At 46.3% G+C, this 27816-nt stretch overlaps 1 protein-coding gene across 2 annotated transcripts in view; it reads left to right on the top strand.

Moving 5' to 3' along the window:
• The first annotated feature begins 849 nt into the window (after positions 1–849).
• CAPN5 (calpain 5) overlaps positions 850–27816 on the top strand; it is a 75782-nt gene continuing 48815 nt past the window's right edge. The window contains exons 1-2 of one of the 2 annotated variants that reach the window (XM_035115499.2): positions 850–937; positions 20931–21108. In XM_035115499.2, the coding sequence (XP_034971390.2) occupies positions 20947–21108 (162 nt within the window). In that variant the 5' untranslated portion in view covers positions 850–937; positions 20931–20946. Of the gene's footprint in view, positions 938–10898; positions 11160–20930; positions 21109–27816 lie in introns of those variants that run through there. The other variant, XM_060273922.1, reaches the window with a different exon arrangement.

Here is a 27816-nt window from a genome sequence, read left to right as displayed (position 1 = left end):
TAAAAGGTCTGCCTTGGATTCGTATCGAGATCATTCTGTCATTTTTGAGATTGCATCCCATTACAGCTTTTGCCACTCTTTGCATGTACAATAGCAGCAACATAACAATAATAATAATAATCTTTGCATGTACAATAGCAGCAACATAACAACACTCTGTGGTCAAGTCACACAAAGATAACATCGAGCCGCACAATAATAAAGGATGTCGTCATTGCAAATGGGGTTTGTGTGTTTACACAGGGTGTATTTCCAACACGAATGCAACAAGAGCCATGTGGTACTTACAGTGTTGCTGGTTTTGCTTTTTATTTTTATTTAAAAGTAACTGGTATGGGTGGAGAAAGAAACCTCTTCAACAATGCACAGTGATGGGACGGTGGCCTGACTCTGATTCTTGCTGAATAAGGGGATTTATTCCTGCACTACAGGGGGCTGGACTAAATGACCCTCGGGGTCCCTTTCAACTCTACAACTCTACGATTCCACTGGTGGGAGCCAGGGCATTCAATCGGGAAAGACAAAAGAAAGTTCTTCACGCAATTCATAAATTCCGTGGAAGAATTCCATCCAATCCATTCTGTGGAAGGTGGCAATATTGCAGGGCTTACTCGCGAGTAGAAGCAGCCCGAGGAAGGAGCGTACCCTTAAGAGTCCCTGGGCGACCCGGTCTTGCACGTGCCTAAGTTTTTAAACCCCAACGGAGTTACTTTCTCCCAAGCAAAGGTCTGAATGAACGAATTCTGTGAATGGAAACGCTCCCACGCACCGCCGGTGCCGCGCGTCAGGCGCATGCGCCGACTGCAGCCCCGCCCCACGCCCCATGCCCCGCCCCTTGCCTCCCGAAGCCCCGCCCCGAGCAAGCAAAGTCCTGGAGAGAGGGGAGCTCTGGAGAAACAGACCAGATCCTACAGAGGCTGCCTTTCCTGGGAGGAAGGTAAGGCAAAGCGTGCAGGGCAGGGCGGATCAGGAGTGAATCCGGTTTCCCTCTTGTGCCTGCGGTAGTGTGTGTGTGTGGGGGGGGGGAGCTTTGCAGAAGCCCCCCACTCCCCCGTGTCAATGCCATGGGACTCGAGGGAGGGAGATCTAGCTGGTGGGGAGGGAGACAAAGCTGCTCTCTTTCCCCCTCTGGATCCGCAGGAAATCTCCTGCGTCTGCACACATGTGCACGCATCTTGCATGTGTGTGTGTGTGTGTGCACCCGCAGACAAAACGAATCGGAAAAGTGCGGGGTTTGCGGAGGCGCATTTGGCTTTCGTTTTCTGTTATTTAAAAAGCGGGGAGAATGGAGATGTTGGGCTGATGAGGGAAGACGATGGAGAGGCTGCCTTACCCACAAAACACACACACATCCTTCTTTTTTCAGTCTTGTGACTAGGATATTCGTGCATGCTTGCTCTGTATTTCCTCCGGGGTGATTGATTGATTGATTGATTGAGAGGAAGGCGGTAAGCAATCGGTAGAGGAATCCACCTCCCTTTAAGGAAAGGAAGTTCTGCTAGGTCCAGTGGGGCTTAGTCTCGAGCAAGGTCTCCTTGCAGGAGGAAAAGCAGAAGGGTTGCAACTGCGATCCTGAGATCTCTTTTCGCTGCTGTTCGTTTGTTCTTGTGCACGCGCAAAAACCGCACACACCCCTGCGATTTTGGGAACATGCTTCGTTCTAGATTGCTTTCGCCTCCCGGCCCCTCAAACTCTTGAGGACTCGGACATGCTCTGTGCTCCCCTGAATTGCAGTGAGTTTCCAGGGGTCGATTTGCTTCCTTCTGGGCAGAGAAAGTCCTGTATCGTCTGGAGGAGGCGCATTATGTAACAATTGTTTCCAGGTGTTGAGAAGCAAGACCACCTGCCAGGGCCCTCTGTCCCCCAATCAACATCACCTTCATTTCGTTTAAAAGCATTTTTTAATTCACCTTTTATACAGAGTAGCTGGTGTTTTGTGTGTTTTGGGGGGGGGAGCAGCACTTGCTTACGCATATATGAACTGAATTGTTGTCTTAGGCGATTATGACCCTACTTTTGTTAGAAGCTACAGGGCATGTGGGTCTCTAAAAAGTGTGTTTTGATAGTAAAATAACTGCAAGGGAGCAGAGAAGATTGAATCAGCGCCCGCAGCAGTAAGTCACAGCCCTCCCTATTTAATAAATACCTCCCAGACCAGTGTTTCCTACTATACTCTGTGCAGGTCCTGGCAGTCAAGTTTCTAGTCCTTGTGATAGAGGGATTGTGTCTCAAAACAGAGCCCTGGGAGTTAAAAAAAAAAAGCAGGGTTCTCTCCTAAATAATACAAGGCATATATAGAGTTATTCTCTCCCCCTCCACCCGCAACTGGTGATTTTAGACTAGATGATGTCTGGCTTGCGGAAGAATCCCCTCCTGAGCAAAGGGTGTGACACTCTTAAGAAATTAAGCATCCTCATTTATGCTGTGGGTTAAACCACAGAGCCTAGGGCTTGCCGATCAGAAGGTCGGCGGTTCGAATCCCCGCGACGGGGTGAGCGCCCGTTGCTCGGTCCCAGCTCCTGCCAACCTAGCAGTTCGAAAGCACAGCAAAGTGCAAGTAGATAAATAGGTACCACTCCGGAAGGAAGGTAAACGGCGTTTCCATGTGCTGCTCTGATTCACCAGAAGAGTGCCTAAGCTGTACGCCGGCTCCCTCGGCCAATAATGCGAGATGAGCGCCACAACCCCAGAGTCGGTCACGACTGGACCTAATGGTCAGGGGTCCCTTTACCTTTACTTAATGGGGTTTGTGGTTTCTCTGTTCGAAGCATTATCCATTCTCTGCTTTCATTCTCTTTTGCCCATCTCAAAGCTTTCTTCAGGGTTTTTTGCTAAAAACCCACCAAACCACTTCCTGTCCTTTCACATGACTTGAGACTATGCTGATTGTTTTTTTTGTTTGTTTGTTTCCGAGGCAAGCGGGCAATCTGCATTCCTGGGTTGTGTGCACTCTGTATACATTTAAAGCAGTTTTGAAACACATTTGCAGTGCATGGCTTTCCCCCAGAAATTCCTGGGAACAGTCGTTCCTTGAGGCTGCTGGGAACTGTAGTGCTGTGTGGGTGGAAACTACAGTTCCCAAGATTCTTGGGCGGGGGTGGGGGAAGCCATATGCTTTAAATATAAGGTGTGTGTATATATAAGTCGCTCTCTCTATTCTCTCTATTCTGCTAGCTTTGCATTCTCCAATCTTCCCGTTGTCCCTCTGCATTAAATGCAGACTGGGTGCTTTTAAGACGGGGTCTCTGGCCCTGTTGACACATGTAAGTCATTGCTTGATGATGCATCCAAGGAGGGAACATGTGCAAAATCCATTGCAAATTAAATGGGCTTCACTTCGCTTCTGATCCGATTCCTCGTCCCCACCCCAGTTGAGGAATATTTTATGTTGGCTGCTGGGTGTGTCTGTGGGTCAGCCCTGACATGCATTTTTATTGCTGGACGACATGAAGTTGGAAAAGATGAGAGTGCCTCTGAGCATTGGCAGAGTGAATTCCTCGCCACCAGGGTGGATTTGATTTAAATAAAATCGATTTAAATCACTAGATGGCAGGACTTGATTTAAATCATTTTTTAACAGAAAGACTCCTTGCATATTTACAACCAGATGAAGGTTTCATTTTTGGAATAATATATTTTCAGAGGAGCTTTTAAAGTTATATCAAAAATTACTGATTTGGTTATACTACTATAAATACATAGGGACAGATAATTATGAAATTATTGCGAGTTTTAATAAGTTAACTGTTTATATCTGGACAACTTTTTTGCTGTACAAACCAGTGATATTTTAGGGAGCAGGCTAGCAGGCGGGGCCCATGACTTACATCATAGGAGCCTACACAACACAAAACACTGTTGCTGTATGTAGGTTTCATTTTATTTGTTTTTCATCTTATATTTTGGAAATGTACATCCAGTTTTTTTCCTTTAATTTTTTTGGGGGCCCCCAAGAGAGTGGGGCCCTAAGCTAAAGTTGGTTCAGCTTATACGTAAATCCGGCACTGAACCCGTGCCAGTAGCAAAACGCGCCTGGCTCCTGGCTAATTTCTAACGCTGCTGGTAGGGAATCTCCGGATGGGGGGGCACATGTCAGGAGGCAAAATAGGGCAAAGCAATTGATGCAACTTTTGGCTTGGGGCCAGTAGACTGCATCCTGAGGTTCCCCACCACTGGTACGTGTGTGTGTGTGTCTGTCTGTCTGTCTGTCTGTCTGTGTCTGTGTAGATATGGGGTTCTGAGAGCAGAGATGAGACTTACAGTATTCCCGCATCCTGCTGCACATATGTCACTTAGACAGAGCCGCTAGGGTGTCGTGAGACAGAAATTTAATTATAGGCTCCTGGGAGATCTCTTGCAATCCTCCTTCCACTCAGTTGCTTATGAGTTCACGCAATTGTGCTGATGTCTCACTCTGTGTTGGGAGCGGTTGTGGAATGCCGCCTCTCAGAGCTGGATCTCTGTACGAGTTGCTGTTCTGGGCACGCTTCCTCCCATCTTCCCTTGAGTGCAGCTTCTGATTTTAATTCGCAAAAAGCTGGCATGCCGTACAGTTATCTTGGTGGGGTGGGGGGTGGGGAGGAAAAAAATGCAGATCAGCACTTTTTAGGGTGGTGGCCTCAGATGAGTCCCCTCCTCCTTTGCCGAATTTGCGTGTGAAAGTAGCGTTCGTTTGTAGCCAATGCCTCGCGGGCTCTCTGTGTGTGGTAGTCTATGACACTTTCGCCCCTTTGTGGGTGTGCTCCTTGGCCCCCAAAAGTGGGCAACCTCACTGCTAAAGTCATAGAAGCCGTGCCAAGGTGGGGAAGCTGGCAATTGCATGGCTTGTTAAGTGCTTAGCAGCTTTGCTATGCCATAAGTGGTTATTAGAAAAACTATTCTGCCTCTGACGTTTAAGCTTTCTGAATTATTATTGTTAATAATTCAGTATTAACTGAATTAATACTCGGTCCAGTATACCTGAAGGAGCGTCTCCACCCCCATCGTTCTGCCCAGACACTGAGGTCCAGCGCCGAGGGCCTTCTGGCGGTTCCCTCACTACGAGAAGCCAAGTTACAGGGAACCAGGCAGAGGGCCTTTTCGGTAGTGGCACCCACCCTGTGGAATGCCCTCCCACCAGAGGTCAAAGAGAACAACAGTTACCAGACCTTTAGAAGGCATCTCAAGGCAGCCCTGTTTAGGGAAGCTTTTAATGTTTGATTTCTGTATTTTAATGGTTTGTTGGAAGCCGCCCAGAGTGGCTGGGGGAACCCGGCCAGATGGGCGGGGTATAAATAATAAATTATTATTATTATTATTATTATTATTATTATTATTATTATTATTATTTTACCTCTGTTCAGACTGGAAGAGACTGTGGGTGTCCAATTCTGGCATCCAGTGAAAAGGGATCCTGTTGAATGTAGGAGAAGCCAAGGCAATGCAAGCAGGAAATGCAAACAATCCTTTCCTTGGAGGTTTTTAAATGCAGAGGTCACTTTGCCGCCTGTCATACATGATCTAGTTGGGATGCCTACATTGCAGGGGGTAGACTAGATGGCCCTCGGGTCCCTTCCAACTCCACAATCCTGTGATTCTTGAGGTGATACTTCCCGAGACATTTCATGGGCACTGTGTGCGGTTGGTGGAATCGCTGGCACCCGTGGGTCCCACACCAGCGACCTCCTGGGACCCCTTGCACAAAGCAGAGTAGTTTTAGATCAGGGGCCAGCAACCTTTTTCAGACCTTGTGGGGGGCCGGACTGTATTTTGAAAATAATAATAATAATGAACGAATTCCTATGCCCCACAAATAACCCAGAGATGCATTTTAAATACAAGCACACATTCCACTCATGTAAAAACACGACGATTCCCGAATTTCAGGAATTACTTGCAAGAAAGCGATAATAATGATCGACTCTTCATGGCAGTCTTGGAATGATGGCTGGTTTGTAACAAAGATCTAGATAATTGGGTATGATTAGAATTAATATGTACAAAAGAAAAAAAATAAGAATATGATGAGTAAGGTCTGTACATTGGAAATCTAAAGGAGACACACAGTGGAAGGTGACGGGAAGTCAACGGAATTATATTTATTTTGTTTTGTAAGTGAGATGTAATTCTAGTACAATTGTATAATGAAATTTATGTTCAATAAAAAAAATGAAGAAAAAAACACGCTGATTTCCGGACAATCTGTGGGCCGGATTTTGAAGGCGATTAGGCCGCATCCGGCCCCTGGGCCTTAGTTTGCCTACCCCTGCTTAATCCAAGTGGCAAGAACTTTCTAGAAGCAAGGGCTGGCAGTTGCTGTGCTCTTGCAAGGTTGGAAATAAATGTCTGTGCTTTTCGGTTGCCAGAGTCATAAATATTCATCTCCTTCCACAATAATAAAATACAGTATGTGACCCATAGTGCTGGTTTTTTTTTAAAAAAAACCCGCTTGACTTCAAGACAGATATTCTCCCCGACCCGTCCCCAATAGTTCAATCTTTGATGCAGGAAGGAAGCCTTTAGAGAGAGGGCTTCTTGAGTCAGTTTGATGAGATCCTCTGTGTGTACTCTAAAATAAACAACCCACAGTATGGACAAATTGAACCTGTCTGTGTGTGTTGTAGATGGCCACTTAATATAATTAACTGATGTTTTAAAAATCAGATTCATTTAAGCAACAACAACTCTTCACTATATACCTAAAAAAAAAAACCTCTTATGGAAAGTGCACCAACAGGTATAGCCAGCATTTGAAATTTGAAAGGTGCATTTTGCACCTGGCTATCGGCTACTTGCGACCAAGTGAAGATGCCCGGTTGCCAGGATGGCACCTGATGTCTCCACCATCTGGAGGTGCCTGCCTGGGGATCCTTGGCTCTGGACTGTTTTCACACACTACAAACACACCCTGTAGCATTCTAGCCTTGATATTTTATCTGCACAATCAGAACGAATCTCAGGAACCAAAAAGTCTTATTGAAAAAGACTACTTTTGAGCCATTTGGTCCCAAAATGGCAACTAGGCATACTGTTTTGGCGACTGTAACCCTGGCTTAAGGAGCTATTTAGCTGGTCTTCTTCTTCTTCTTCTTTGGCGATCACTCATAGCCGAGTAAGATTGCCTTCCATAAACACGGTTTTAACAATGAGTCTGTAAGTGGCTGTAGACGCCAATTCTGGATCCACACGTCCTTCCACAGTGGGTTTCCGGGCGGGAATTGATCACGATGTGGATTTGCCAAGCGTGCCTTCCTCTTAGCACGTTTCTCCCTTGCATCCTGAGTTCAAGTGTCTTCAAAGCCCATGACACCTTTGGTAAAGGCTGTTCTCCAGTTGGAGCGCTCACAGGCCAGTGTTTCCCAATTGTTGGTGTTTATACTACATTTTTTTTTAGATTTGCCTTGAGACAGTCTTTAAACCTGTTTTGTTGACCACCAGCATTACGCTTTCCATTTTTAAGTTCAGAGTAGAGTAGACAATAATCAGGCATCCGCAGAACATGGGCAGTCCAACGATGTTTATGTTGAAGAATCATTGCTTCAACACTGGTGATCTTTGCTTCTTCCAGTACACTGGTATTAGTTCGCCGGTCTTCCCAAGTGATGTGTAACATTTTTCGGGGGCACCGTTGATGGAATCTTTCAAGGAGTTGGAGATGGCGTTTATAAGTGGTCCATGTTTCACAAGCGTACAGTAAGGTTGGTAGTACTGTACAATAGCTTTGTAAACAAGCATTTTGGTTTCCCTGTGAATGTCCCGGTCCTCAAACACTCTGCACTTCAATCGGGAGAAAGCCGCACTCGCAGAGCTCAAGCGATGCTGGATTTCAGCATCAGTGTTGGCCCTTGTGGAAAGATAACTGCCTAGGTAGGAGAAGTGATCATCATTTTCCAACGTTACACCATTGAGTTGGATTTGTGGCTTTGCAGAGGGGTTATTTTGTGCACCCTTGTATTTTCAACAGTTACCCCAATGTTCCCAGATTGTGACTTGTTCTGCCTCAGCCAAAGTAACTGACCTCTACTTTCTGTTGTAGTCTTTTAAAGTGAACATACTACTTTGGCCAGGATGTATAGAATCTTAAAAAAAAAGAATTGTCCAATGTCAATACATTATTGAACTTTCTAGAGGAGCAAACACCTCTGGGACGCCCCGCGCCTTTGCCAAACAATTTTCTTGCGTTACCTCTCGGGTTTGGCAGGCTTAGCTCCCGAGCTGGCTAGTGATACTTTCACAGGACCAGTAAATGATGGTTTGCTGGGGTTTTTTAATGGTTAAACACAGAAATGTAACAGGCTTAAATCCTCAGGTGAGCTTGTTCCCAGCACAGCGATTCAGCGGCTGGGAGTGGCATGGAGAGGTTCAGTGGGCGATTTCGACCAGTTATGCAGAAAGTATGAACACGGCACTTCTGTCCCGTGGAATAGGTGCCAATTTTAGAAGCCCACAGTCTAGACAGCCATTGTTTAAAAGAGGGAAAGTCATATGAGGATGAGGAGAATGAGAATCGGCATAGCTTTCCCGCACCACTGGCACAATGATCCAGTTTGGAAGCTACACAAAATCTTCTGCCTTCTTGAAAACGTGTGTTTTGTATTTGGGGATCAGATGTAGGCTGGGCAGTCCTGCCCCAGCCCACGGGTTGCTGATTTTGTACAGCGGTACCTTGGTTCTCGAACGTAATCCGTTCTGGGAGTCCATTTGACTCCTGAAACGGTTCGAAAACCAAGGCATGGCTTCCGATTGGCTGCAGGAACTTCCTGCAGTCAAGCGGAAGCCGCGTCAGATGTTTGGCTTCTGAAAAACGTTCGCAAACGGGAAAGCTTGCTTCTGGGCAAACCCGTGCCACCCCTTGCCAACCTGGTGTCCTCAAGATGTTTTGGACTACGATTTCCACCAGCTCCAGCCAGCCCTTCCCACTTTACATTGTGAAAGTTCTCTGTCTTAAACCTAGAATCGTAGAGTTGGAAGGGATCCCAAGGGTCCTCTAGTCCAACCCCCTGCAAAGCTGGAATCTCAGGCCAAGCATCCAGGACAGATGGCCATCCAACCTCTGTTTAGAAACCTCCAAGGAAGGAGAGTCCACCACTTCCTGAGGGAGTCTGTTCCTCTCGCTGTCAGAAAGTTGAGTCGGCAACTCCTTCCTTATAACTTGAATCCATTGGTTCAGGTCATAGACTCTAGAGCAGGAGAAAACAAGCTTGTTCCATCTTCCATATGGCAACCCTTGAGATATTTGAAGATGGCTACAATGTCTCCTCTCAGTCTCCTCTCCTAGCTCCAGGGCTCAGATCTCGAGCATGAGATATAATTCAGAACATAAGAAGAGGCTGCTGGATCAGGCCAATGGCCCATCTAGTTGAGCATCCTCTCCTCAGAGGGATTGATGATCCCTCTGGGAAGTCTGAAAGCATGGCCTGAGCACAAGAGCACTCTCTCCCCCTGTGGCTTCTAGCAACTGTTACCCAAAAGCATGGCTGACCAAGGAGGCAGAGCATCGCCATCAAGCTCACTGTCTCTTACAGAAGCAAGAGAGGGTTAAGGGGTGATATGATAGCCATGTTCAAATATATAAAAGAATGTCATATGGAGGAGGGAGAAAGGTTGTTTTCTGCTGCTCCAGAGAAGCGGACACGGAGCAATGGATTCAAACTACAAGAAAGAAGATTCTACCGAAACATTAGGAAGAACTTCCTGACAGTAAGAGCTGTTCGGCAGTGGAATTTGCTACCAAGGTGTGTGGTGGAGTCTCCTTCTTTGGAGGTCTTTAAGCAGAGGCTTGACGGCCATATGTCAAGAATGCTTTGATGGTGTTTCCTGCTTGGCAGGGGGTTGGACTAGATGTCCCTTGTGGTCTCTTCCAACTCTATGATTCTAAGTTCCGTAGTTTAAATACACACTGCGTCAAGAAGTATTTGCTTTTACCTCTCTTGAAATCTTCCAACCTTCAGCTTCCTTGGATGTCCACGAGTTCTTGTGTTATGAGAGAAGCAGAAAAACTTTGCTCTTTCCATTTTATCTATCCACTGTGTGTCGAGTTCATTTCGGGGGGCGTTTCTGCCAGACTGAAACTGGGCACACCAATTTGCTCCGGAATGTGTGGGAATTTCAGCTGTGAGTCCCTCAAAACATTGCAACAAACTTCTGCTTTGCATCTAAGCGAGTCTGTTGGTGGAAGTTAGCCATGGTTTTCCAGACTCTGCTAACAAACCTAACTAACCAGGGGCATACCCAGGATCAAAACTGGGGGGGGGGGGCAAGAGAGGGGAAGAGAGAGGGAAGGAAGGAGGGAGGGAGGGAAGAGAGAGAAGGAAGAAAGGAAGGAAGGAAAGAAGGAAGGAAGGAAGGAAGGAAGGAAGGAAGGAAGGGGTGAGAGAGAGAGAGGAGGGAGGGAGGGAGGGAGGGAGAGAGAGGAAGGAAGGAAGGAAGGAAGGAAGGAAGGAAGGAAGGAAGGAAGAAAGAAAGAGGGGGGAAGGAAGGATGGAGCTCCCGTCCGCCCCCCCCCCCAGCCCAGGCTGCTCCTCCCCCCTCCCATGTTCCTATCGCTGGCTGCAGCCGTGGAGGGGGCGAAAACAGCTCGATTTCAGGCTGCTTCTTGCCCTCCCCATGTTCCTGTCGCTGGCTGTAGCCGCGGAGGGGGGCGGAAACAGCCCAATTTCCATAACCCACAGCGACTTTTCCCCTTCAGTTTTTGGAGGGAAAAAGTGTGGGTTATGGTTCATAAAATACGGTAAAAATTTTTGTTTCGGGGGGGGAGCTGCCCCCTGCCCCTTACTGGGTACGCCCATGTAACTAACCCAAAGCCCTACTTTAGGAGTTGGAGGATAACTTTTAAGCTTTCCCTGAGCCTTATCTGATGAAGTTCATCCTCCTCCCATCACTACAAATTACGACATGTTTTTAGCAACCGAGAGGCTTTGGCTATTAGTTTCTGAGAGCCATGGGACTCCTTTTGTGTATGTGTGTGCCTTGCTCTGTTTGGAAACAGGGCGCCGTGCATTTGTTCAGTGCCATTCTTATTGATCTGGGAACACCCTGATCTTGGGGTGTGCTCTTAAAAAAGATAACCTTTCCCATGAATAATTGGAAGAATGCAGTGACTCAGTGCGATGGACTGTCCTGTGTTTTACAGCGTGGGAGGGAAGAGGGCACACAGAGAACCTGTCCCTCTTGTGTACACTGTAAGTTTCCACCTTTGTTGACCCGTGTTTGACTAAAAGGAGGGAACGGGGAGCCTCCAGGTTTCGGCAATCCGGAGCAGTCTCTGCTTTGCTGCAGATCGGAACGGCAATATTTGCAGCCGTGGCTGAGCAAATGAACAAATGAGCAAATAAATGATTGCATCTCCCTCCCAACACTTTCTTATGGCTTAAAGAAATACAAGCCTACTGTGGAGAGAAAGGGCGAAATGTGGGGCTTGTTAGTTGTGAGCTAACTTCAGCCAGCAAATACTAATACTAATACCAATAAGCTTTATTCATGTTTATATGCTTAATTTGCATCCAGTCTAGAGTCATATCCTAGCCATGATGGATGGCTATTCTCTCTTTTTTTTTGTATTTAATTTTTGTAAAACGTTCTGTTTTACAATTTAAAATGCAAATTTTTACATCCTGAAGATATCAGTGACTTCCCTTCTTCTCTTTCCATGGTTCATTTTCATTTTACATATCAAATCCCTGCCTATTTTACAAAAACTATACCATTCACTGTTCCATTATTGCATCCATCCAAACTTGTTTACACTGTTGAATTTATCTTAAGGCTGCCAGCGTTTTCAGCTGTACACAATTATTTCCCATGTACTCAGATAAACGTTTCCCAATCTTCTTTAAGTGTATGATGTTCTTATTTTATATGTTAAGCCTGCGAGTTGTGCCTATGGCTATTCTCTACCCTCCACTGTTGGACAAAGTCTGCCTCTGAATACCAGTTGCCTGGGAATTGTGGTTGGGGAGAATGCTGCTTTGTTCAGCTCCTACTTTTTGGGTTTTGCACAGGGATCTGGAGGACCAGTGTGAGAACAGGGTGCTGGGCTGGGGAGGCCATTGGCCTGATCCAGTGCAGCTCTCCTAATGTCCTCATGACCTAAATATACCGTGCAACTGCCCCGTTTTAAGCGTGACCACCATGGAGCAACAGAAGCCTTCCTGGCTTCTGATCCCAATCCCAGTTGTCCTGTTTTGGCTTGACCAAAAGACGTACGTTTTCGGCTTCTTCGCTGTGGCACGAGTCGGATTCTGACCAAACCAAGCCTCCTAGAGCAAAATATACGCCAGGAGGTTTTGTTTGGTCAGAATCGAGTGCAGTGGGACCGTGGTTCCAGAACGTAATCCATTCTGGGAGTCCGTTTGACTCCCAGAACGGTTCGGGAACCGAGGTGCGGCTTCCGATTGGCTGCTGGAGATTCCTGAAGCCAATCGGAAGCCGCGCCGGACGTTCGGCTTCCAAGGTGTTCAGGAACTGAGGTTCCAGAGTTAACGCTCAATACATTACTTCTGGCAAAGGAGCCACCATAGCTGCTAGAGGGCCATGAAGAATTGTGTCCTGGGCTTTGTAGACTTGTCTACCCATGTATTGGTTGCCAGGTGTGATTTCTTTCCCCCAGCTCTCCTATCCCACTAGAGGGAAAGAGAGCAATATTGGGAATTACAACCATACAACTAGAAAGATTGTATAATATAGAAATTTGCTAGTTAAGGTCATAACAAGATAATTGAAGCATGATATAGAAATTACTAAGGATGATATACAGTGGTGCCTTGCTAGACGAAATTAATTCGTTCCACAGGTCTTTTCTTATAACGAAAAATTCGTCTAGCGAATCCCATAGGAATGCATTGAATTGTTTTTTAATTTATTTTTGCCCATAGGAACGCATTAATTGAATTTCAATGCATTCCTATGGGAAACTGCGATTCGCTAGACGAATTTTTCATAAAACGCATTCGTCTAGCGAGGCAACCTCTGCTAGAAAAAACCTTTCGTTAAGCGGAAATTTTGTTAAGCAGGGCATTCGTTAAGTGAGGCACCACTGTATAATGAAAAGCAGAAAGGAGGGATTTGAGGAAGTCAAGGATGTTAAGACATATGAGTGATTTAATATGGTTCTTTTTTCTTTTTGTAATGTGTATTTTGTATTTTTATGTTTTGCGATTCTTTCTTGTATTTTTGGGTTTTTTATGTTTGCTTTTTTCTTGTTTCAGTTTTATAAAATTAATAAATATATTTGGGAAAAAAGAAAAAAGAAAGTTAAGCTAAACACTCTTAAGTTCACACACACTCACTCCCAATGACGCATAATCTTTCACTAGATTCAGTTCATTAAAATACACACCCATCATACAGGAGGTTCACGATATCACACAGTGGTACCTTGGTTCTCAAAGTGAATCCATTCCGAAAGTCTGCTCCAAAACCAAAGCGTTCCAAAACAAAAACCAAGGCACGCTTTCCCAAAGAAAGGAATGCAAAACGGATTAATCCGTTCCAGACTTTGAAAAAACAACCCCTAAAACAGCAACTTAACATGAATATTACTATCTAATGAGACCATTGCTCCATAAAAGGAAAGCAATAATCAATGTACTGTACTATAAAATAAATAAGACAGTATTGTAGATGATAAAAATTAAAAATTGCATTTTTTCTTCTTCCCTGCACTGATGATAGTCATTGTTTGGATGGGGGGGCTTTTATCCATTTCCTCAGTCACACCATCAACCAATCAATCAGTAGCTGAACTGGGTTCCACACAGCCACAAAAACAAATGAACCGAAAAAGCCTCAGAAACAAAAACGCAAAATAAGTAGCAAGAACAAAAGCGCCAAACTTAATCCGTTCCGAAAGTCTGTTTGACTTCCGAACTGTTCGAAAACCAAGGCGTGGCTTCTGATTGCTGCAGGTGCCCCGGAAACAATAGCTCTCAGCCGCACCGGATGTTTGGCTTCCCAAAAATGTTTGAAGACCAGGACACTTACTTCTGGGTTTTCGGTGTTTGGGAACCAAGGCGTTTGAGAACCAAGGTAGCACTGTAGAAGTACCTCCAGCAGGGCTATTCTTTAACTTATTAGTTGCCAAGTTAAACCTGTGATCCGTGTTGTTCAAGGCAGGCAGTGGCAACAGCCACTAATATAGCAAAGTACGACCGTTTCCATGTGCTTGGGCTTAAGGTAAAGGTAAAGGGACCCCTGACCATTAGGTCCAGTCGTGATCGACTCTGGGGTTGCGCACTCATCTCGCATTATTGGCCGAGGGAGCCGGCATATAGCTTCCAGGTCATGTGGCCAGCATGACAAAGCCGCTTCTGGCAAACCAGAGCAGCACATGGAAACTTGCATTTTGACATGCTTTCGAACTGCTAGGTTGGCAGGAGCTGGGACCGAGCAACGGGAGCTCACCCCGTCACAGGGATTCGAACCGCCGACCTTCTGATCAGCAAGCCCTAGGCTCAGTGGTTTAACCACAGCGCCACCTGCAAATTCCAGCTGCTGTTTTCTGCGGCCACCATTGTAGGTCACTGGCCTTTCATACAGTGTTTCTCCGAAAAAAAAGACATTGTCTGATATTTATTTTTCCTAAAAACAAAACAAAACACAAAACAAAACAAAACAAAACACAATGGCTTATTTTCAGGGGATGTCTTGGTTTTTTTAAATTAAGTATGGTACAGTTTAACCTACAAGGTTAAACTGCCTATCACTATGGCTTATTTTTGGGGTGTGGCTTATATTCCTTGAATGCTTAAAAATCCTGCTATGGTTTATTTTATGGCTACGTCTTATTTTCGGAGAAACAGGGTAGAAGCAAAAGTTTCCCAAGCCCCGAAACCTTGAGAAATGGAGAAGACACTGGAGGGCTCATTGCTTTATTGGATCAAGACTCCTTCTTGCACAATGGTAGGCAGGCAGTGTGCCCATCGAGGATCCTTTTGGGGAATGTCTTCGTTCATTTTTCTTCCACGGTGAGCTTGTACTGGGAAGCTCAGGGCTGTGACGAGTGCAAGTGTCAAAATGTACAGTGGGACCTCGACTTACGAATTTAATCCGTTCCGAATGCACACTCGTAGGTCGAAAACTTCGTAAGTCGAATTTCCCATAGGAAACGCGGTTTCCCATAAGAATGCATTGGAAACAGAAAAATTCGTAAGTCGAGGAAACCGCATCTAGCCACGAACGGGTTTTCCGTTCGGATGTCGGAAAAATCGTAAGCGTGTGGCCACTTTCCCCGCTCGCAGGTCGAAAACATCGGATGTCGAGTAGTTCGTAAGTTGAGGTCCCACTGTATACTCTTTTATTTTTGCAAATTGGGGGTGCTATCTAACAATTTTCTGTCGGGCAGTTGCAGTATTCACATGACCCGGAGCCTGAATAAAATATCTGGCCAAGGTTTTAAACTTTCCAGTTGTAACAATCTGCATTCACTTAAACTGCTGCATAGGGCTTCAGAAGCAGCCAGCGGTTTTATCCGAGGCTTTTGCGCAAACATTCACGCTGTTCTCTTGGGCCTGTTATGAAACTTTTTGGATTAGCTGGCTGGGGGTGGCATGTTCTCTCGAATTTGCATTTCATGCCCCCCCCCCCCCGCTTTGTGAAGCAGAAAGACACACAATGAGGACTTTTCATGTCTGGAAATGGAAGGCTGATGAAAACTACAGCTTATTTCTATGGAAATGAATAGAAAAATGAATAACTTTCATAGTCCTCCATATAACCAATTCTTTTATACTTAGAGGGCATCTAATTATTAAGGCAGGATATTCACGGCAGACACTAGGCTGGTTTGCTTCAAATCAATATGAGGATTTCAGATTCCTTGCAAAGCCCCTCGCTTTCTTGTCCTGAGTCTACCCCCAAACCTCTTCGGGAATCAATTTTTACTTTTCTCCACCTAGGCTCATGCTCCTTAGGCCTGTATCCTGACTGCTTGTTACCACTTTGTGCTTCAAAATGGGATGCAATTTTTTTATTCTTGCACCAGAGCCTTGCAAGTTGCACATGGACTGTCAATGTCATTCTAGTTTGGGTGATTTTTAAGGTGCTGGACAAATTGCACAGTCCAGATTCGTTGGCTGTTTGGCCAAATTAACATTAACAAGAAAAGAAAAGCAGAAAAGGGGGAAATGCACAATAGGGGGGGAAAACCAATATTAACTATATATTTTGGAAAGCTGTATGTTTGGTCAGAATCCATCAGTGGAAACCTTGCGCAAGATGAATAATATTGTTTTGGGTGGAAGATGGACTGCAGCAGAACAGAAACAGTGCTGCTTGAGATTGGGATGGAATGGAAAACAACGTATGCCTTCTTCTATCCCTAGATGTGGGTACCCCATGGCTTGCCCTCTGTGAGGATAAGTAAGCAATAAATCACACAGAGTAAGTGAAGTTAACTCTTTATTAGAAGCTATAGGATCTGCTGCTAGGCTTAGTGAGCACAGCACCTCTTCCCGGTAGATCTTGCCCCTATGAGGCAGCTGCAGAGACTGAAGGTCCCGAACTTCCCACAGCTCCCTAAGTCTCCTCCTCCCCCAGGTCCTTTTGAGACTGTGCCTGCTTGCAGCCCACCTCTCCTCCTCCCTCTTCATACCTCTCCTGGTACTGGGAGACCCAAGGGGGAGGGGAGCTTGTTGCAGCAGGAGGGGGAGACTCCCTGGCATCTTCACCAGCCAGGCTTAACTCTGCCTCTTGGTCCTCTTCCTCTCCAGCCTCTGCTTCTGCCTCTGATTCTGAAGTTCTCTCTGCCACAGACTTGCCCTGCTCACTAAACCCTGTTACTTCTTCAGCTTCCGGCGCCTCCTCTTCTCGATCTTCTCCCTCTGACCACTCATTGTGGTCCCACCACCACTCCCCAAGCCCTGGACCTTTCCCCCTTGGGGGTTCCCCAGCCGGTGCCCCCCACCCTTCCTCTGCGTCCAACCAGTCTGTGACACCCTCTGTGCTCCGGACGCCACTTTTCTGCCCTCCGCAAGGTGAAGGATGCTGCCTCATCACCAGTTTGGGAACAGGATCACTTGTCAGATTGGTCGCCTTCCGTCTCCAAGATGGCTGTCTACCAGCTCCATCTGGTACGCAGGATGAGACCCTACATGCCTGCCGACTGTCTTGCCAGAGTGGTGCATGCTCTGGGTATCTCTCACTTGGACTACTGCAATGCGCTCTACGTGGAGCTAACTTTGAAGGTGACTCAGAAACTACAACTAACCCAGAATGCAGCAGCTAGACCGGTGACTGGGAGGGGCTGCCGAGACCACATAACACCGGTCCTGAAAGACCTGATCTACATTGGCTCCCAGTACGTTTCTGAGCACAATTCAAAGTGTTGGTGCTGACCTTTAAAGCCCTAAATGGCTTTGGCCCTGGATACCTGAAGGAGCATCTCCACCCCCATCATTCAGCCCGGACACTGAGGTCCAGCTCCAAGGGCCTTCTGGCAGTTCCCTCACTGCAAGAAGTGAGGTTACAGGGAACCAGGCAGAGGGCCTTTTCGGTGGTGGCACCAGATGTCAAGGAAATAAACAACTGACTTTTAGAAGACATCCGAAGGCAGCTCTGTTTAGGGAGCTTTTTAATGTTTGATGTTTTATTGTCTTTAATATTCTGTTGGGAGCCACCCAGAGTGGCTGGGGAAACCCTGCCAGATGGGAGGGGTATAAATATTATTATTATTATTATTATTATTATTATTATTATTGGAATGAGGGGAGGGGCACCATCTTCCCCATTGTCTCGGGCAGCGAAATTTCAGGGTCAGCCCAGCCATTTGAGCTGGAAGCGATGGCTTTGTATTGTGCATGCAAAAAAGAAGAAGAAACAGCAGCAGCAGAAAGTCAAATGGAGTCTGGACTTCTTGGTCCTACTGATGGAGAAATCACAGGTCTTCCGATTTCCTCTGGGCTGGGTAAAGCCATTTCTGTGTCTGCAAATTCCAGCTGCTCTTGGGAGAAAGTATTTAATCAGGAAGTCCTTGGCTTGGATCCAGGAGGCCTTTTTAATTAAAAGGGGGGTGAGTGGAGAAAGAGCAGCTTTTTCAAGAACCGCTACTAAATCTTAGTGTCATCCGTGCAGAGCAGAATATCAACATCTGGGGGCACAGAGTGGCATTTTTTCTCTTTCAGCGGGACTTACCAACATCTGGTGTTTCTGCCTCTTTGCACCGAAGGCTCTTGTAATATGCGTAAAAACAAGCCTCCTCCCACTTTGGACTCTGGTCCCACTCACCAGAGACATGTGGCCCTCTAAACACTATTCAGAGAGGAATCCAGCCTTTCTCCACCCCTGCTTTAGCTTTAGTGAGTCATTGAGGTGTCTGGGGGGGGGAACCCCAAAACTTTATATTTTACAAGGTGGTTGTTGTACTTCACCTGACCGTAACCTATTACAGTATTTGTAAGAATGGATTCCAAATATCATTGAATTTGTCCATGGCACAGTCTTCGTTTATATGCAGGTTGTTCACACGTGGCGAGTTTGTATACATCTTCAAACCAATCGTAGAAGGGAGCCGCATTTTTATTTTTCCAATTCGTCAGTATCAGTCTTTTTGCTGTTGTCAGGGCACGGAGAGTCCATTCGTATCGTCCTTTTGTAAGGTTCCATGTTCTGGGTATATAATTCAAGAGGATCTTTTGCTCTGTAAATGTAAGGCCGTTCCGTACTGTGAGGGACAAGGGATATAGGGAAGTCCCTCCCATCTTAAGTTCCAGCCCATCCCCAAGCACTGGGGAGAGCAGGGAGAGCTCTGCCTCCAGCGGAGAATCAGGAAGTGGTGTCCGAGGCTCAGGCAAGGTTGCGGAGCCCATCACCCAGGTGGGACAGGAAAGGGGTAGCCCAGGGGGAAGGCCAATTCCCCCAACTCCGGAATTGCGCCGAAAACGTAGGGGGAAGAGGTTGGGTCTCCCAAAGCTTCTTTGCTGGAAGAAAACGCGCCAATCTCCATTCAGAGGTACTGACACCTCACCGTGAACATGTATATAGATCGCTCTGAGCACTGTAAATAATCAGCACTTAATAAAAGTCTAAAAAGACTATGCCGCGTGGAGTCGTTACTCTAGAGTAGCCACATCAGCACCTTTGACACGTACAGTTCTGTTTTGATGGTTTCAGTTACCTTCTGCCAAGAATCTTTCTCAATATTGTTGTTGTTGTTGTTTAGTCGTTTAGTCGTGTCCGACTCTTCGTGACCCCATGGACCCCATGGATTCTCAATATAGGACAATGAAAAAACATACGTTTTAGAGGAGCATTATCCCTGTTGCATCTCCAACAGTTAGATACCTTTGCTGCTGCTGCTGTTGTTGTTGTTTAGTCGTTTAGTCGTGTCCGACTCTTCGTGACCCCATGGACCATAGCACGCCAGGCACTCCTGTCTTGCACTGCCTCCCGCAGCTTGGTCAAACTCATGTTTGTAGCTTTGAGAACACTGTCCAGCCATCTCGTCCTCTGTCGTCCCCTTCTCCTAGTGCCCTCCATCTTTCCCAACATTAGGGTCTTTTCCAAGGATTCTTCTCTTCTCATGAGGTGGCCAAAGTATTGGAGCCTCAGCTTCACGATCTGTCCTTCCAGTGAGCACTCAGGGCTGATTTCCTTCAGAATAGATAGGTTTGATCTTCTTGCAGTCCATGGGACTCTCAAGAGTCTCCTCCAGCACCATAATTCAAAAGCATCAATTCTTCGGCGATCAGCCTTCTTTATGGTCCAACTCTCACTTCCATACATCACTACTGGGAAAACCATAGCTTTAACTATACGGACCTTTGTCGGCAAGGTGATGTCTCTGCTTTTTAAGATGCTGTCTAGGTTTGTCATTGCTTTTCTCCCAAGAAGCAGGCGTTTTTTAATTTCGTGACTGCTGTCACCATCTGCAGTGATCAAGGAGCCCAAGAAAGTAAAATCTCTCACTGCCTCCATTTCTTCCCCTTCTATTTGCCAGGTGGTGATGCCCTTTTTAAAACAAATTTAATGGGGTCCAGTATATTCTAAATATTATTTTTTGTTTTATGAGCCTCAGTTTAAGGTCCACAGACACCCTTGTTATAGCAGTTAAAACAGTTTCTCAAAAAAGCTATAGCTTAGGACCCCATTCTCTTGGCCCCCCCCCCCAAAAAAAAATTTTAAAGGAAAAAAATCCAACTGGATGTACATTTCCAAAATACAAGATAAAAAACAAATAAAATGAAACCTATATACAGCAACAGTGTTTTGTGTTGTGTAGGCTCCTATGATGTAAGTCATGTTCCCCCCCAATCATTTAAAGTTAGAGCTTAATCATCATTTCACTATTAATATACTTCTTCTTAATTGTATTTCAGTTCAACAATTACTTTGATAAAATACATATTTTGTGATGTGCAAATGGCTTGAGATACCTATGAGGTCCATAAATTACCATCTAGCACAGGGGTTCCCAAACTACAGCCCACGGGCCAGATGCGGCCCAATTGGCCTCCCAATCCGGCCCGCGACGACCCCCGCTGCCCGCCTTTACGGCGCGCAGCGTGGTGGCACACTTCCAGATCGGAAAAAAGCACCGAAAATCATTTGTGCGCATGCGTATGGTCCTCTCCCGACCCAGAAGAGGTCATTTCCGGTGCACTTCCGGGTTGGGGGGAGGCCCATACGCATGCACACAAATGATTTTCGGTGATTTTTCCGATCTGGAAGCGCGCCACCGCGCCAGCAAGTGTGTGTGCGCACGGGCGCGCACTGCCCTGCCCTCCGGCCCGCTGCGCGATCGGCACGGCGGGCACCGGCCCAAAGCCGGGTAAGTCTGGGGACCCCTGATCTAGCATATATTCAACACGAAAAACAGCGACAATTTTTTGTTGACAAAGGACAGCTGGACCTATAAAGGACCCCATTACCTTCAGTAGCTTAGGGGCTCATCAAACCTCAGTCCGGCCCTGCCCATCTCTCACCGAAGGGTGGTGCCCCTCTTCCTTCTGTCCCCACAGAGGCTGCCAGGGAACGATGTTCTCGTCTGCAAAGCCGTATGAGAACCAGCGCTACTCTGCCTTGAAGAAAGACTGCCAGCGGAGGAAAGCCCTCTTTGAAGACCCCTTGTTCCCGGCCAACGACGACTCCCTCTTCTACAAGTCGCGAATTCAAGGTGTGCAATGGAAACGGCCAAAGGTAAGGCGAACCTTTGCAAGGGATGCATTGTGAAGCTGCGGTGATGCTTTTAAAAGGAAATGGGGGAAAAAATGGTTCAGGGAGTCCTGAAAGTCTGTGTGCAGGAGATACGCTAATACTATGGGCGCTCCTGCTTCTTGGGTCTGATCCTTGTCTCCCTTACTCCTTGTGGGAGAAGTTTGACATGTCCGCCCCCTGGCATTGCAACAACATCAGGCGGCGATGGTGGGGAGTTCGAAGCTGCCGCCTTCAAAGCTGGTGCAAAGCCATAAAGGCCAACGTGGAAAATTATTTGTCGGAAAAGTACAGTGGGCTCTGCAGTCAGTGTTAGAAATTCAGATGTATACGGTAATCTAATTGCCATATGGCTTTTTAAAACTAGGCTGTGGTCACCACAATGTCTAGGGGTGGTACCCGCCCCATTGAATTTACAGTGGTACCTCGGTTTATGAACACAATTGGTTCCGGAAGTCTGTTCATAAACTGAAGCGTTCATAAACTGAAGCGAACTTTCCCATTGAAAGTAATGGAAAGTGGATTAATCCGTTCCAGATGGTCTGCGGAGTAACCGTTCATAAACTGAAGCGAACTTTTCCATTGAAAGTAATGGAAAGTGGATTATTCCGTTCCAGACGGGTCCGCGAAGTACTTAAACTGAAGCGTTCATAAACTGAAACATGGGTGTAATTGGTTCCGGAAGTCTGTTCATAAACTGAAGCGTTCATAAACTGAAGCGAACTTTCCCATTAAAAGTAATGGAAAGTGAATTAATCCGTTCCAGATGGGTCCGTGGCGTTCATAAACCGAAAATTCATAAACCGAGGTGTTCATAAACCGAGGTTCCACTGTATTATCATTATCATTATTATTAATTCCATTTCTATACTACTGTATATTTTAAAACATGGATATGATGCTGGATCCTGACCATAGGGCCACCTTTCTTAACCTGCCTAGGTATTTTGGAATATTTGGCTGCTATTTAATAATAATAATAATAATAATAATAATAATAATAATTTATTATTTATACCCCATCTATCTGGCTGGGTTTCCCCAGCCACTGTGGGTGGCTTCCAACCAAATATTAAAAACAGTATAGCATCAAACATTAACAACTTCCCGCCTTCAGTTGTCTTCTAAAAGTAAAATAGTTGCTTATTGCCTTGACATCTGCTGTTAGGGCGTTCCACAGGGCGGGTGCCACTACCGAGAAGGCCCTGTGTCTGGTTCCCTGTAACCTCACTTCTCACAAGGAGGGAACCGCCAGAAGGCCCTTGGTGCTGGATCTCAAGTGTCCGGGCAGAACGATGGGGTGGAAACGCTCCTTCAGGTATACAGGACCGTGTCCGTTTACGGTTTTAAAGGTCAGTACCAACACTTTGAATTGTGCTCGGAAACGTACTGGGAGCCAGTGTAGATCTCTCAGGACTGGTGTTATGTGGTCCCGGCGGCCACTCCCAGTCACTAGTCTAGCTGCCGCATTCTGGATTAATTGCAGTTTCCGGGTCACCTTCAAAGGTAGCCCCACGTAGAGCGCATTGCAGTAGTCCAAGTGGGAGATAACCAGAGCTTGCACCACTCTGGCGAGACAGTCTGCAGCCAGGTAGGGTCTCAGCCTGCGTACCAGATGGAGCTGATAGACAGCTGCCCTGGACACAGAATTGACCTGCGCCTCCATGGACAGCTGTGAGTCCAAAATGACTCCCAGGCTGCACACCTGGTCCTTCAGGGGCACAGTTACCCCATTCAGGACCAGGGAGTCCTCCACACCTGCCTGCCTCCTGTCCCCCACAAGCAGTACTTCTGTCTTGTCAGGATTCAACCTCAATCTGTTAGCCGCCATCCATCCTCCCACCGCCTCCAGGCACTCACACAGGACCTTCACCGCCTTCACTGGTTCTGATTTGAAAGAGAGGTAGAGCTGGGTGTCATCTGCATACTTCCACCATCCCTGACCATTGCCCATGCTGGCTGTGGCTGATGGGAGTTGTAGTCCCTAGTATCTCCAGGGTACCAAGCTGGAAAAGACTTCTCCTTCAATTTGCAGGCAGTCTCTTAGGCCTAATAGCAACACAATACAAAACAGTTGCTCACTGTTCCTAGGATGGGTCATTTCGGCACCCGTTGCGTGTCTCTAAACGAGCTTGGCGCTTTAATTTCATTTCTGAATTGATGTGCTTTCCGGCAAACTGCATAAACGTGCATCTCTCAAGAGAGAATCTCTTTCTTTCCTTCCTCCTCCCCCTCCTTTTGCCTCAGCTGCAAAATTCGCCCAGGCGAACAAAGCACTTGAATTTCAAGGAGGACAAGGCAATAATTGTCTGGTTTGGTCAAGGATGGGAGAGGGAGCACTGAGGAAAGTGGAGGCTGGAGGAAATGGAGTCCCTTTTGCCTCATTGTCGACTGGTGTGTCGGAGTGTTTCACATGGCTGTGAAGAAACTCTCTTCTCTCAAGGATGGTTTTCATAGAATCATAGAATCATAGAGTTGGGCCATCCAGTCCAGCCCCCTGCCGAGCAGGAAACACCATCAAAGCATTCTGGACATATGCCTGTCAAGCCTCTGCTTAAAGACCTCCAAAGAAGGAGACTCCACCACACTCCTTGGCAGCAAATTCCAGTGTCGTACAGCTCTTACTGTCAGGAAGTTCTTCCTAATGTTTAGGTGGAATCTTCTTTCTTGTAGTTTGAATCCATTGCTCCATGTCCGCTTCTCTGGAGCAGCAGAAAACAACCTTTCACCCTCCTCTATATGACATCCTTTTATATATTTGAACATGGCTATCATATCACCCCTTAACCTTCTCTTCTCCAGGCTAAACATACCCAGCTCCCTAAGCCGTTCCTCATAAGGCATCGTTTCCAGGCCTTTGACCATTTTGGTTGCCCTCTTCTGGACACGTTCCAGCTTGTCAGTATCCTCCTTGAACTGTGGTGCCCAGAACTGGACACAGTACTCCAGGTGAGGTCTGACCAGAGCAGAATACAGTGGTACTATTACTTCCCTAGATCTAGATGCTATACTCCTATTGATGCAGCCCAGAATTGCATTGGCTGGGCTGCATCAATAGGAGTATAGCATCTAGAGTTGTAGTACAGAAGACCTGCATGGCTCCCCGGCTGGTGTAGGGAGCTGCTGGTCAGGAAGAGAAAAATAAACTAGTAGATAAAAAGCGCTACGTGTTAGGCCAAAGAAAAGACGATTACAGTGGCCCCTCAACTTGCGAATTACTTGACATCCGAAGTTTTCGACTTATGAACGGGAGAAATGGGCGCATGCTTACAAATTTTTCTACATCCGAACGGAAAACCATTGACGGTTTTAAATCGCTTTCTTCGACTTATGAATTTTAAATGTGGTTTCCTCGACTTACGAATTTTTCCGAATATTTGTTTTCCTCTATGGGAAACCACTTTCCGACTTACGAACTTTTTGACCTACGAATGTGCATTCGGAACGGATTAAGTTCGTAAGTCGAGGGACCACAGTATTATTGGAGGTGGGGCAAGATTAAAAATGGCGACAGTTCTGAAATATTAAGGATATCTGGGTAGGCAGGAGGACAAAATGAAGCCAAATTTCTTAGGACAACGTGGTTCCCTGTTGTTTTGGCAACATGTTGCTCTAAGAAGCTTAGGAACATGTGGTGGTTTAACTTTGTCCCCTCCCCTTGTTTTCCCCTAACAACCCTGTGAGGTAGATCATGCCAAGAGACAGTGACCAACGGCAAGGTGATTTTGAACTTGGTTTTCCAAATCTCTGGGCTACTTCCAATACCCCCCCCCAAATAATATTTATTCATTTTATAAAAACCAACATTAAAAGTACAAAAATGCAACAACAACAAAAAATGTACCAACAAAACATAAAAAAGCCAAACAAAAACATACTACTATTTTCTTATATAAAACCATTTTTCATCACATCATTAGGTGACTTCCCTCGATCCCCCTTCTGGATTTCATTTTATTTCCTCTTTGACAGGTTATTCACCATTTTCTAATTAACCAATTATTAACTTAATTAATCCCTTATTTATTAACCTCATCATTATTCAACTTCTTCCCCCCCCAAACTTTCCTACTTCTCCTATTTAAATTTATTAATTTATTATAAATTGATAACCAATATTTACCACGACAAACCTTCCTTTACATCTTTCCGCCCAAGGGTTATATAACTTGTTTAAATCTAATTTCCATATTTCATTCTTTCCCATATTTTCAACTAACCCCACTTTCTGTTCGCCCCCCCCCAAAAAAAATCAGCTCGAGAAATTTCTTATATGTAACCTTTCCTAGTCCACACCTTATAAATCAGTCTTTAATTTTTTATCTATCCTTTTCAACCTATCCCCATCCTATAAGCTTTCACCACCCAATAAACCCATCGATGATCCTGCCAGTTCCTAAGGAAAAACAAGCACCTGTCTGTCCACCAAATATTTCCACTCGTCTTCTTGTATCAGTGTCAAAATGCTTCTTTCGCCATTTTCTTGTTTGCTGTCCTTTTGCGGTATAATAAAAGTATATGCCATTCCCTTCAAGTTTTCACCAGAGTCCATCCGGGGCTACAATATTTTGTGGCATTTCTGGGGCTATTGATGTTTTGCTTTCAGAAACTGGCATTCAGGAGCAGAGGGCCTCTGAGCATGTGTTGAGAGACTCGGAAGGCAGCGCACTCCTGCTACGGTTCCCCAGTGACTGGTATTGAGAAACATGATCCTGTCTGGCTAGCTGGCTGGCCGTTGTGAGAACAGGCCTTTGCATAGCTGCCAAGTCTCCCGTATTCCCCGGGAATTCCCAGTTTTTCCAGCTGTTCCTAGCTGAAAAAGCAGATTTTTTTGTTTTCCCCCGGTTTATTCTGGTACGGCGGCCATTTTGGAACTGGGCAAAGCAGCATCAAAAGTCACTTCTGAGCATGCTCCGCTCAGTACCAAAATGGCGGCAGCGCCACTTCCGGCCTGCTACTTCCGCCCGGTCCCTTATTTCTCCGACAGCAACTTGGCAGGTATGGGCCTTTGGAGAAGATTAGGCACCGCTGACTGTTCTTAAAATGCAAAAGGGGGGGGGGCAAAGATCAGCAGAATCACGAGGTTTTGCTGCAAAAAGACCATTCGCAGAGGCCCTCTGTGTGCAGTATCTTCTAGGGATCGCTGAATTTCTCGAGCTTGTACCAGAACTTTGATAAAGGAAAGCTGGTTCCAGCGATAGTTCTGAACATATCGTTAAAGTAGCATATTTCCCGCTCCACCACAAATGCACTGGCGTTGATAACAGTTGCAATCGCCTTTCTCTCTTAACCTCTTTAATTAATCTTCCAGGGTCAGTTGTGCAGCGCAAGGTCTCCCAACGAAAGGACGTGAACTGCTTTTAGTCGTTCCTAGGAAATCGCTTTGAAAATTGTTTTGAAAAACTTGCACGGTGACAAATGTCCTTTGCTCTTCCCCGCAGGGCAAAAGCAAGCGTTGTGTTGTTTTGGGTCAGCCGAGGTTCTGAGAATTGTGTAGGCTCCACGTTCTCAGGTACAGTGGTACCTCTACTTACGAATAACTCTCATAGCTGCCAAGTCACCCGTTTTCCCCGGGAAATCCCCGTTTTTCCAGCTGTTCCTAGCTGAAAAAACGGATTTTTTTTGTTTTCCCCTGGTTTATTCTGGCGCGGTGGCCATTTTGGAACTGGGTGGAGCATGCTCAGAAGCGACTTTTGATGCTGCTCTGCCCAGTTCCAAAATGGCTGCAGTGCGACTTCAGGCGCGACGGCCATTTTGGAACTAGGCAAAGCAGCATCAAAAGTCACTTCTGAGCATGCTCCGAGCGGCAGGGCTACTTCCGGTCTGCTATTTCTGGCCCGGTCCCTTATTTCTCTGACAGCAACTTGGCAGGTATGATAACTCTACTTACGAACGGAGCTCCGTCCGCCATCTTGGATGCGGTTTAGATAGGATTTTTTCTACTTACAAAGTTTTAGATAGGGTTAGATAGACTTACGAATTTTTTCTCCCAATGCATTCCTATGGGATTCGACTTACATTTTTTTTCGACTTACGAATGTGCGTTCGGAACGCATTAAATTCGTAAGTAGAGGTACCACTGTATGTTGGAAATCCCATTAGACCTGCAGCAGGAGGAGTGGGCGGAATCAACTGGCCCTTGTGGGAGCGACGTGCCACATTCCCACCAGATCACCCTTATTTCTGGCCATCTTGGGGTGTGTGTGTGTGTGTCTGTCTGTCTGTTTCGGCTGCTTTCGTCTCCTTTATATCGTCACTAGTTGGCTGGCACCCGTCTGCCTCGGGTGACGATGGAGTGCGCCTTTGCGGGCGAACTCAAACCGTTGGAGAGTCGCAGCGCCTGCTGTGGCTGTAGAGACCGATACAGGAGGGACATGTTTTGTTGCAGCTGGGGCAGATGAAGGCGTCTGGTTGTGTTGCTGCAGATGCACCAGGGCATTCTTCTCTCTGCTCTCCTCCCAGTGGCCCTTCCTCCTCTGGTCACTGCTATGGTCACCTGAAAGTCATTTTCACATGGCAGTGTTGATGTTGCCAGCCTTCGTGTCACATTTGAGGGCATCTTTTTAACGCAGAGTTGGTCTAGCCCAGTGGTTTTCAAACAAGGGGTGCCTTGGATGGTGGTCAGGGGTGCTGCAGGCAACTCTGGCCTCTGTCCCTCGTTCCTTCCCTCCCTCCTCTGATGCCCTCTCATGC

This window comes from Zootoca vivipara, chromosome 4 (assembly GCF_963506605.1).
Source record: "Zootoca vivipara chromosome 4, rZooViv1.1, whole genome shotgun sequence".
Taxonomy (NCBI): domain Eukaryota; kingdom Metazoa; phylum Chordata; class Lepidosauria; order Squamata; family Lacertidae; genus Zootoca; species Zootoca vivipara.
The sequence above is the reverse complement of the archived record's forward strand: the minus strand, read 5'-3'. Positions and strand labels throughout refer to the sequence as shown.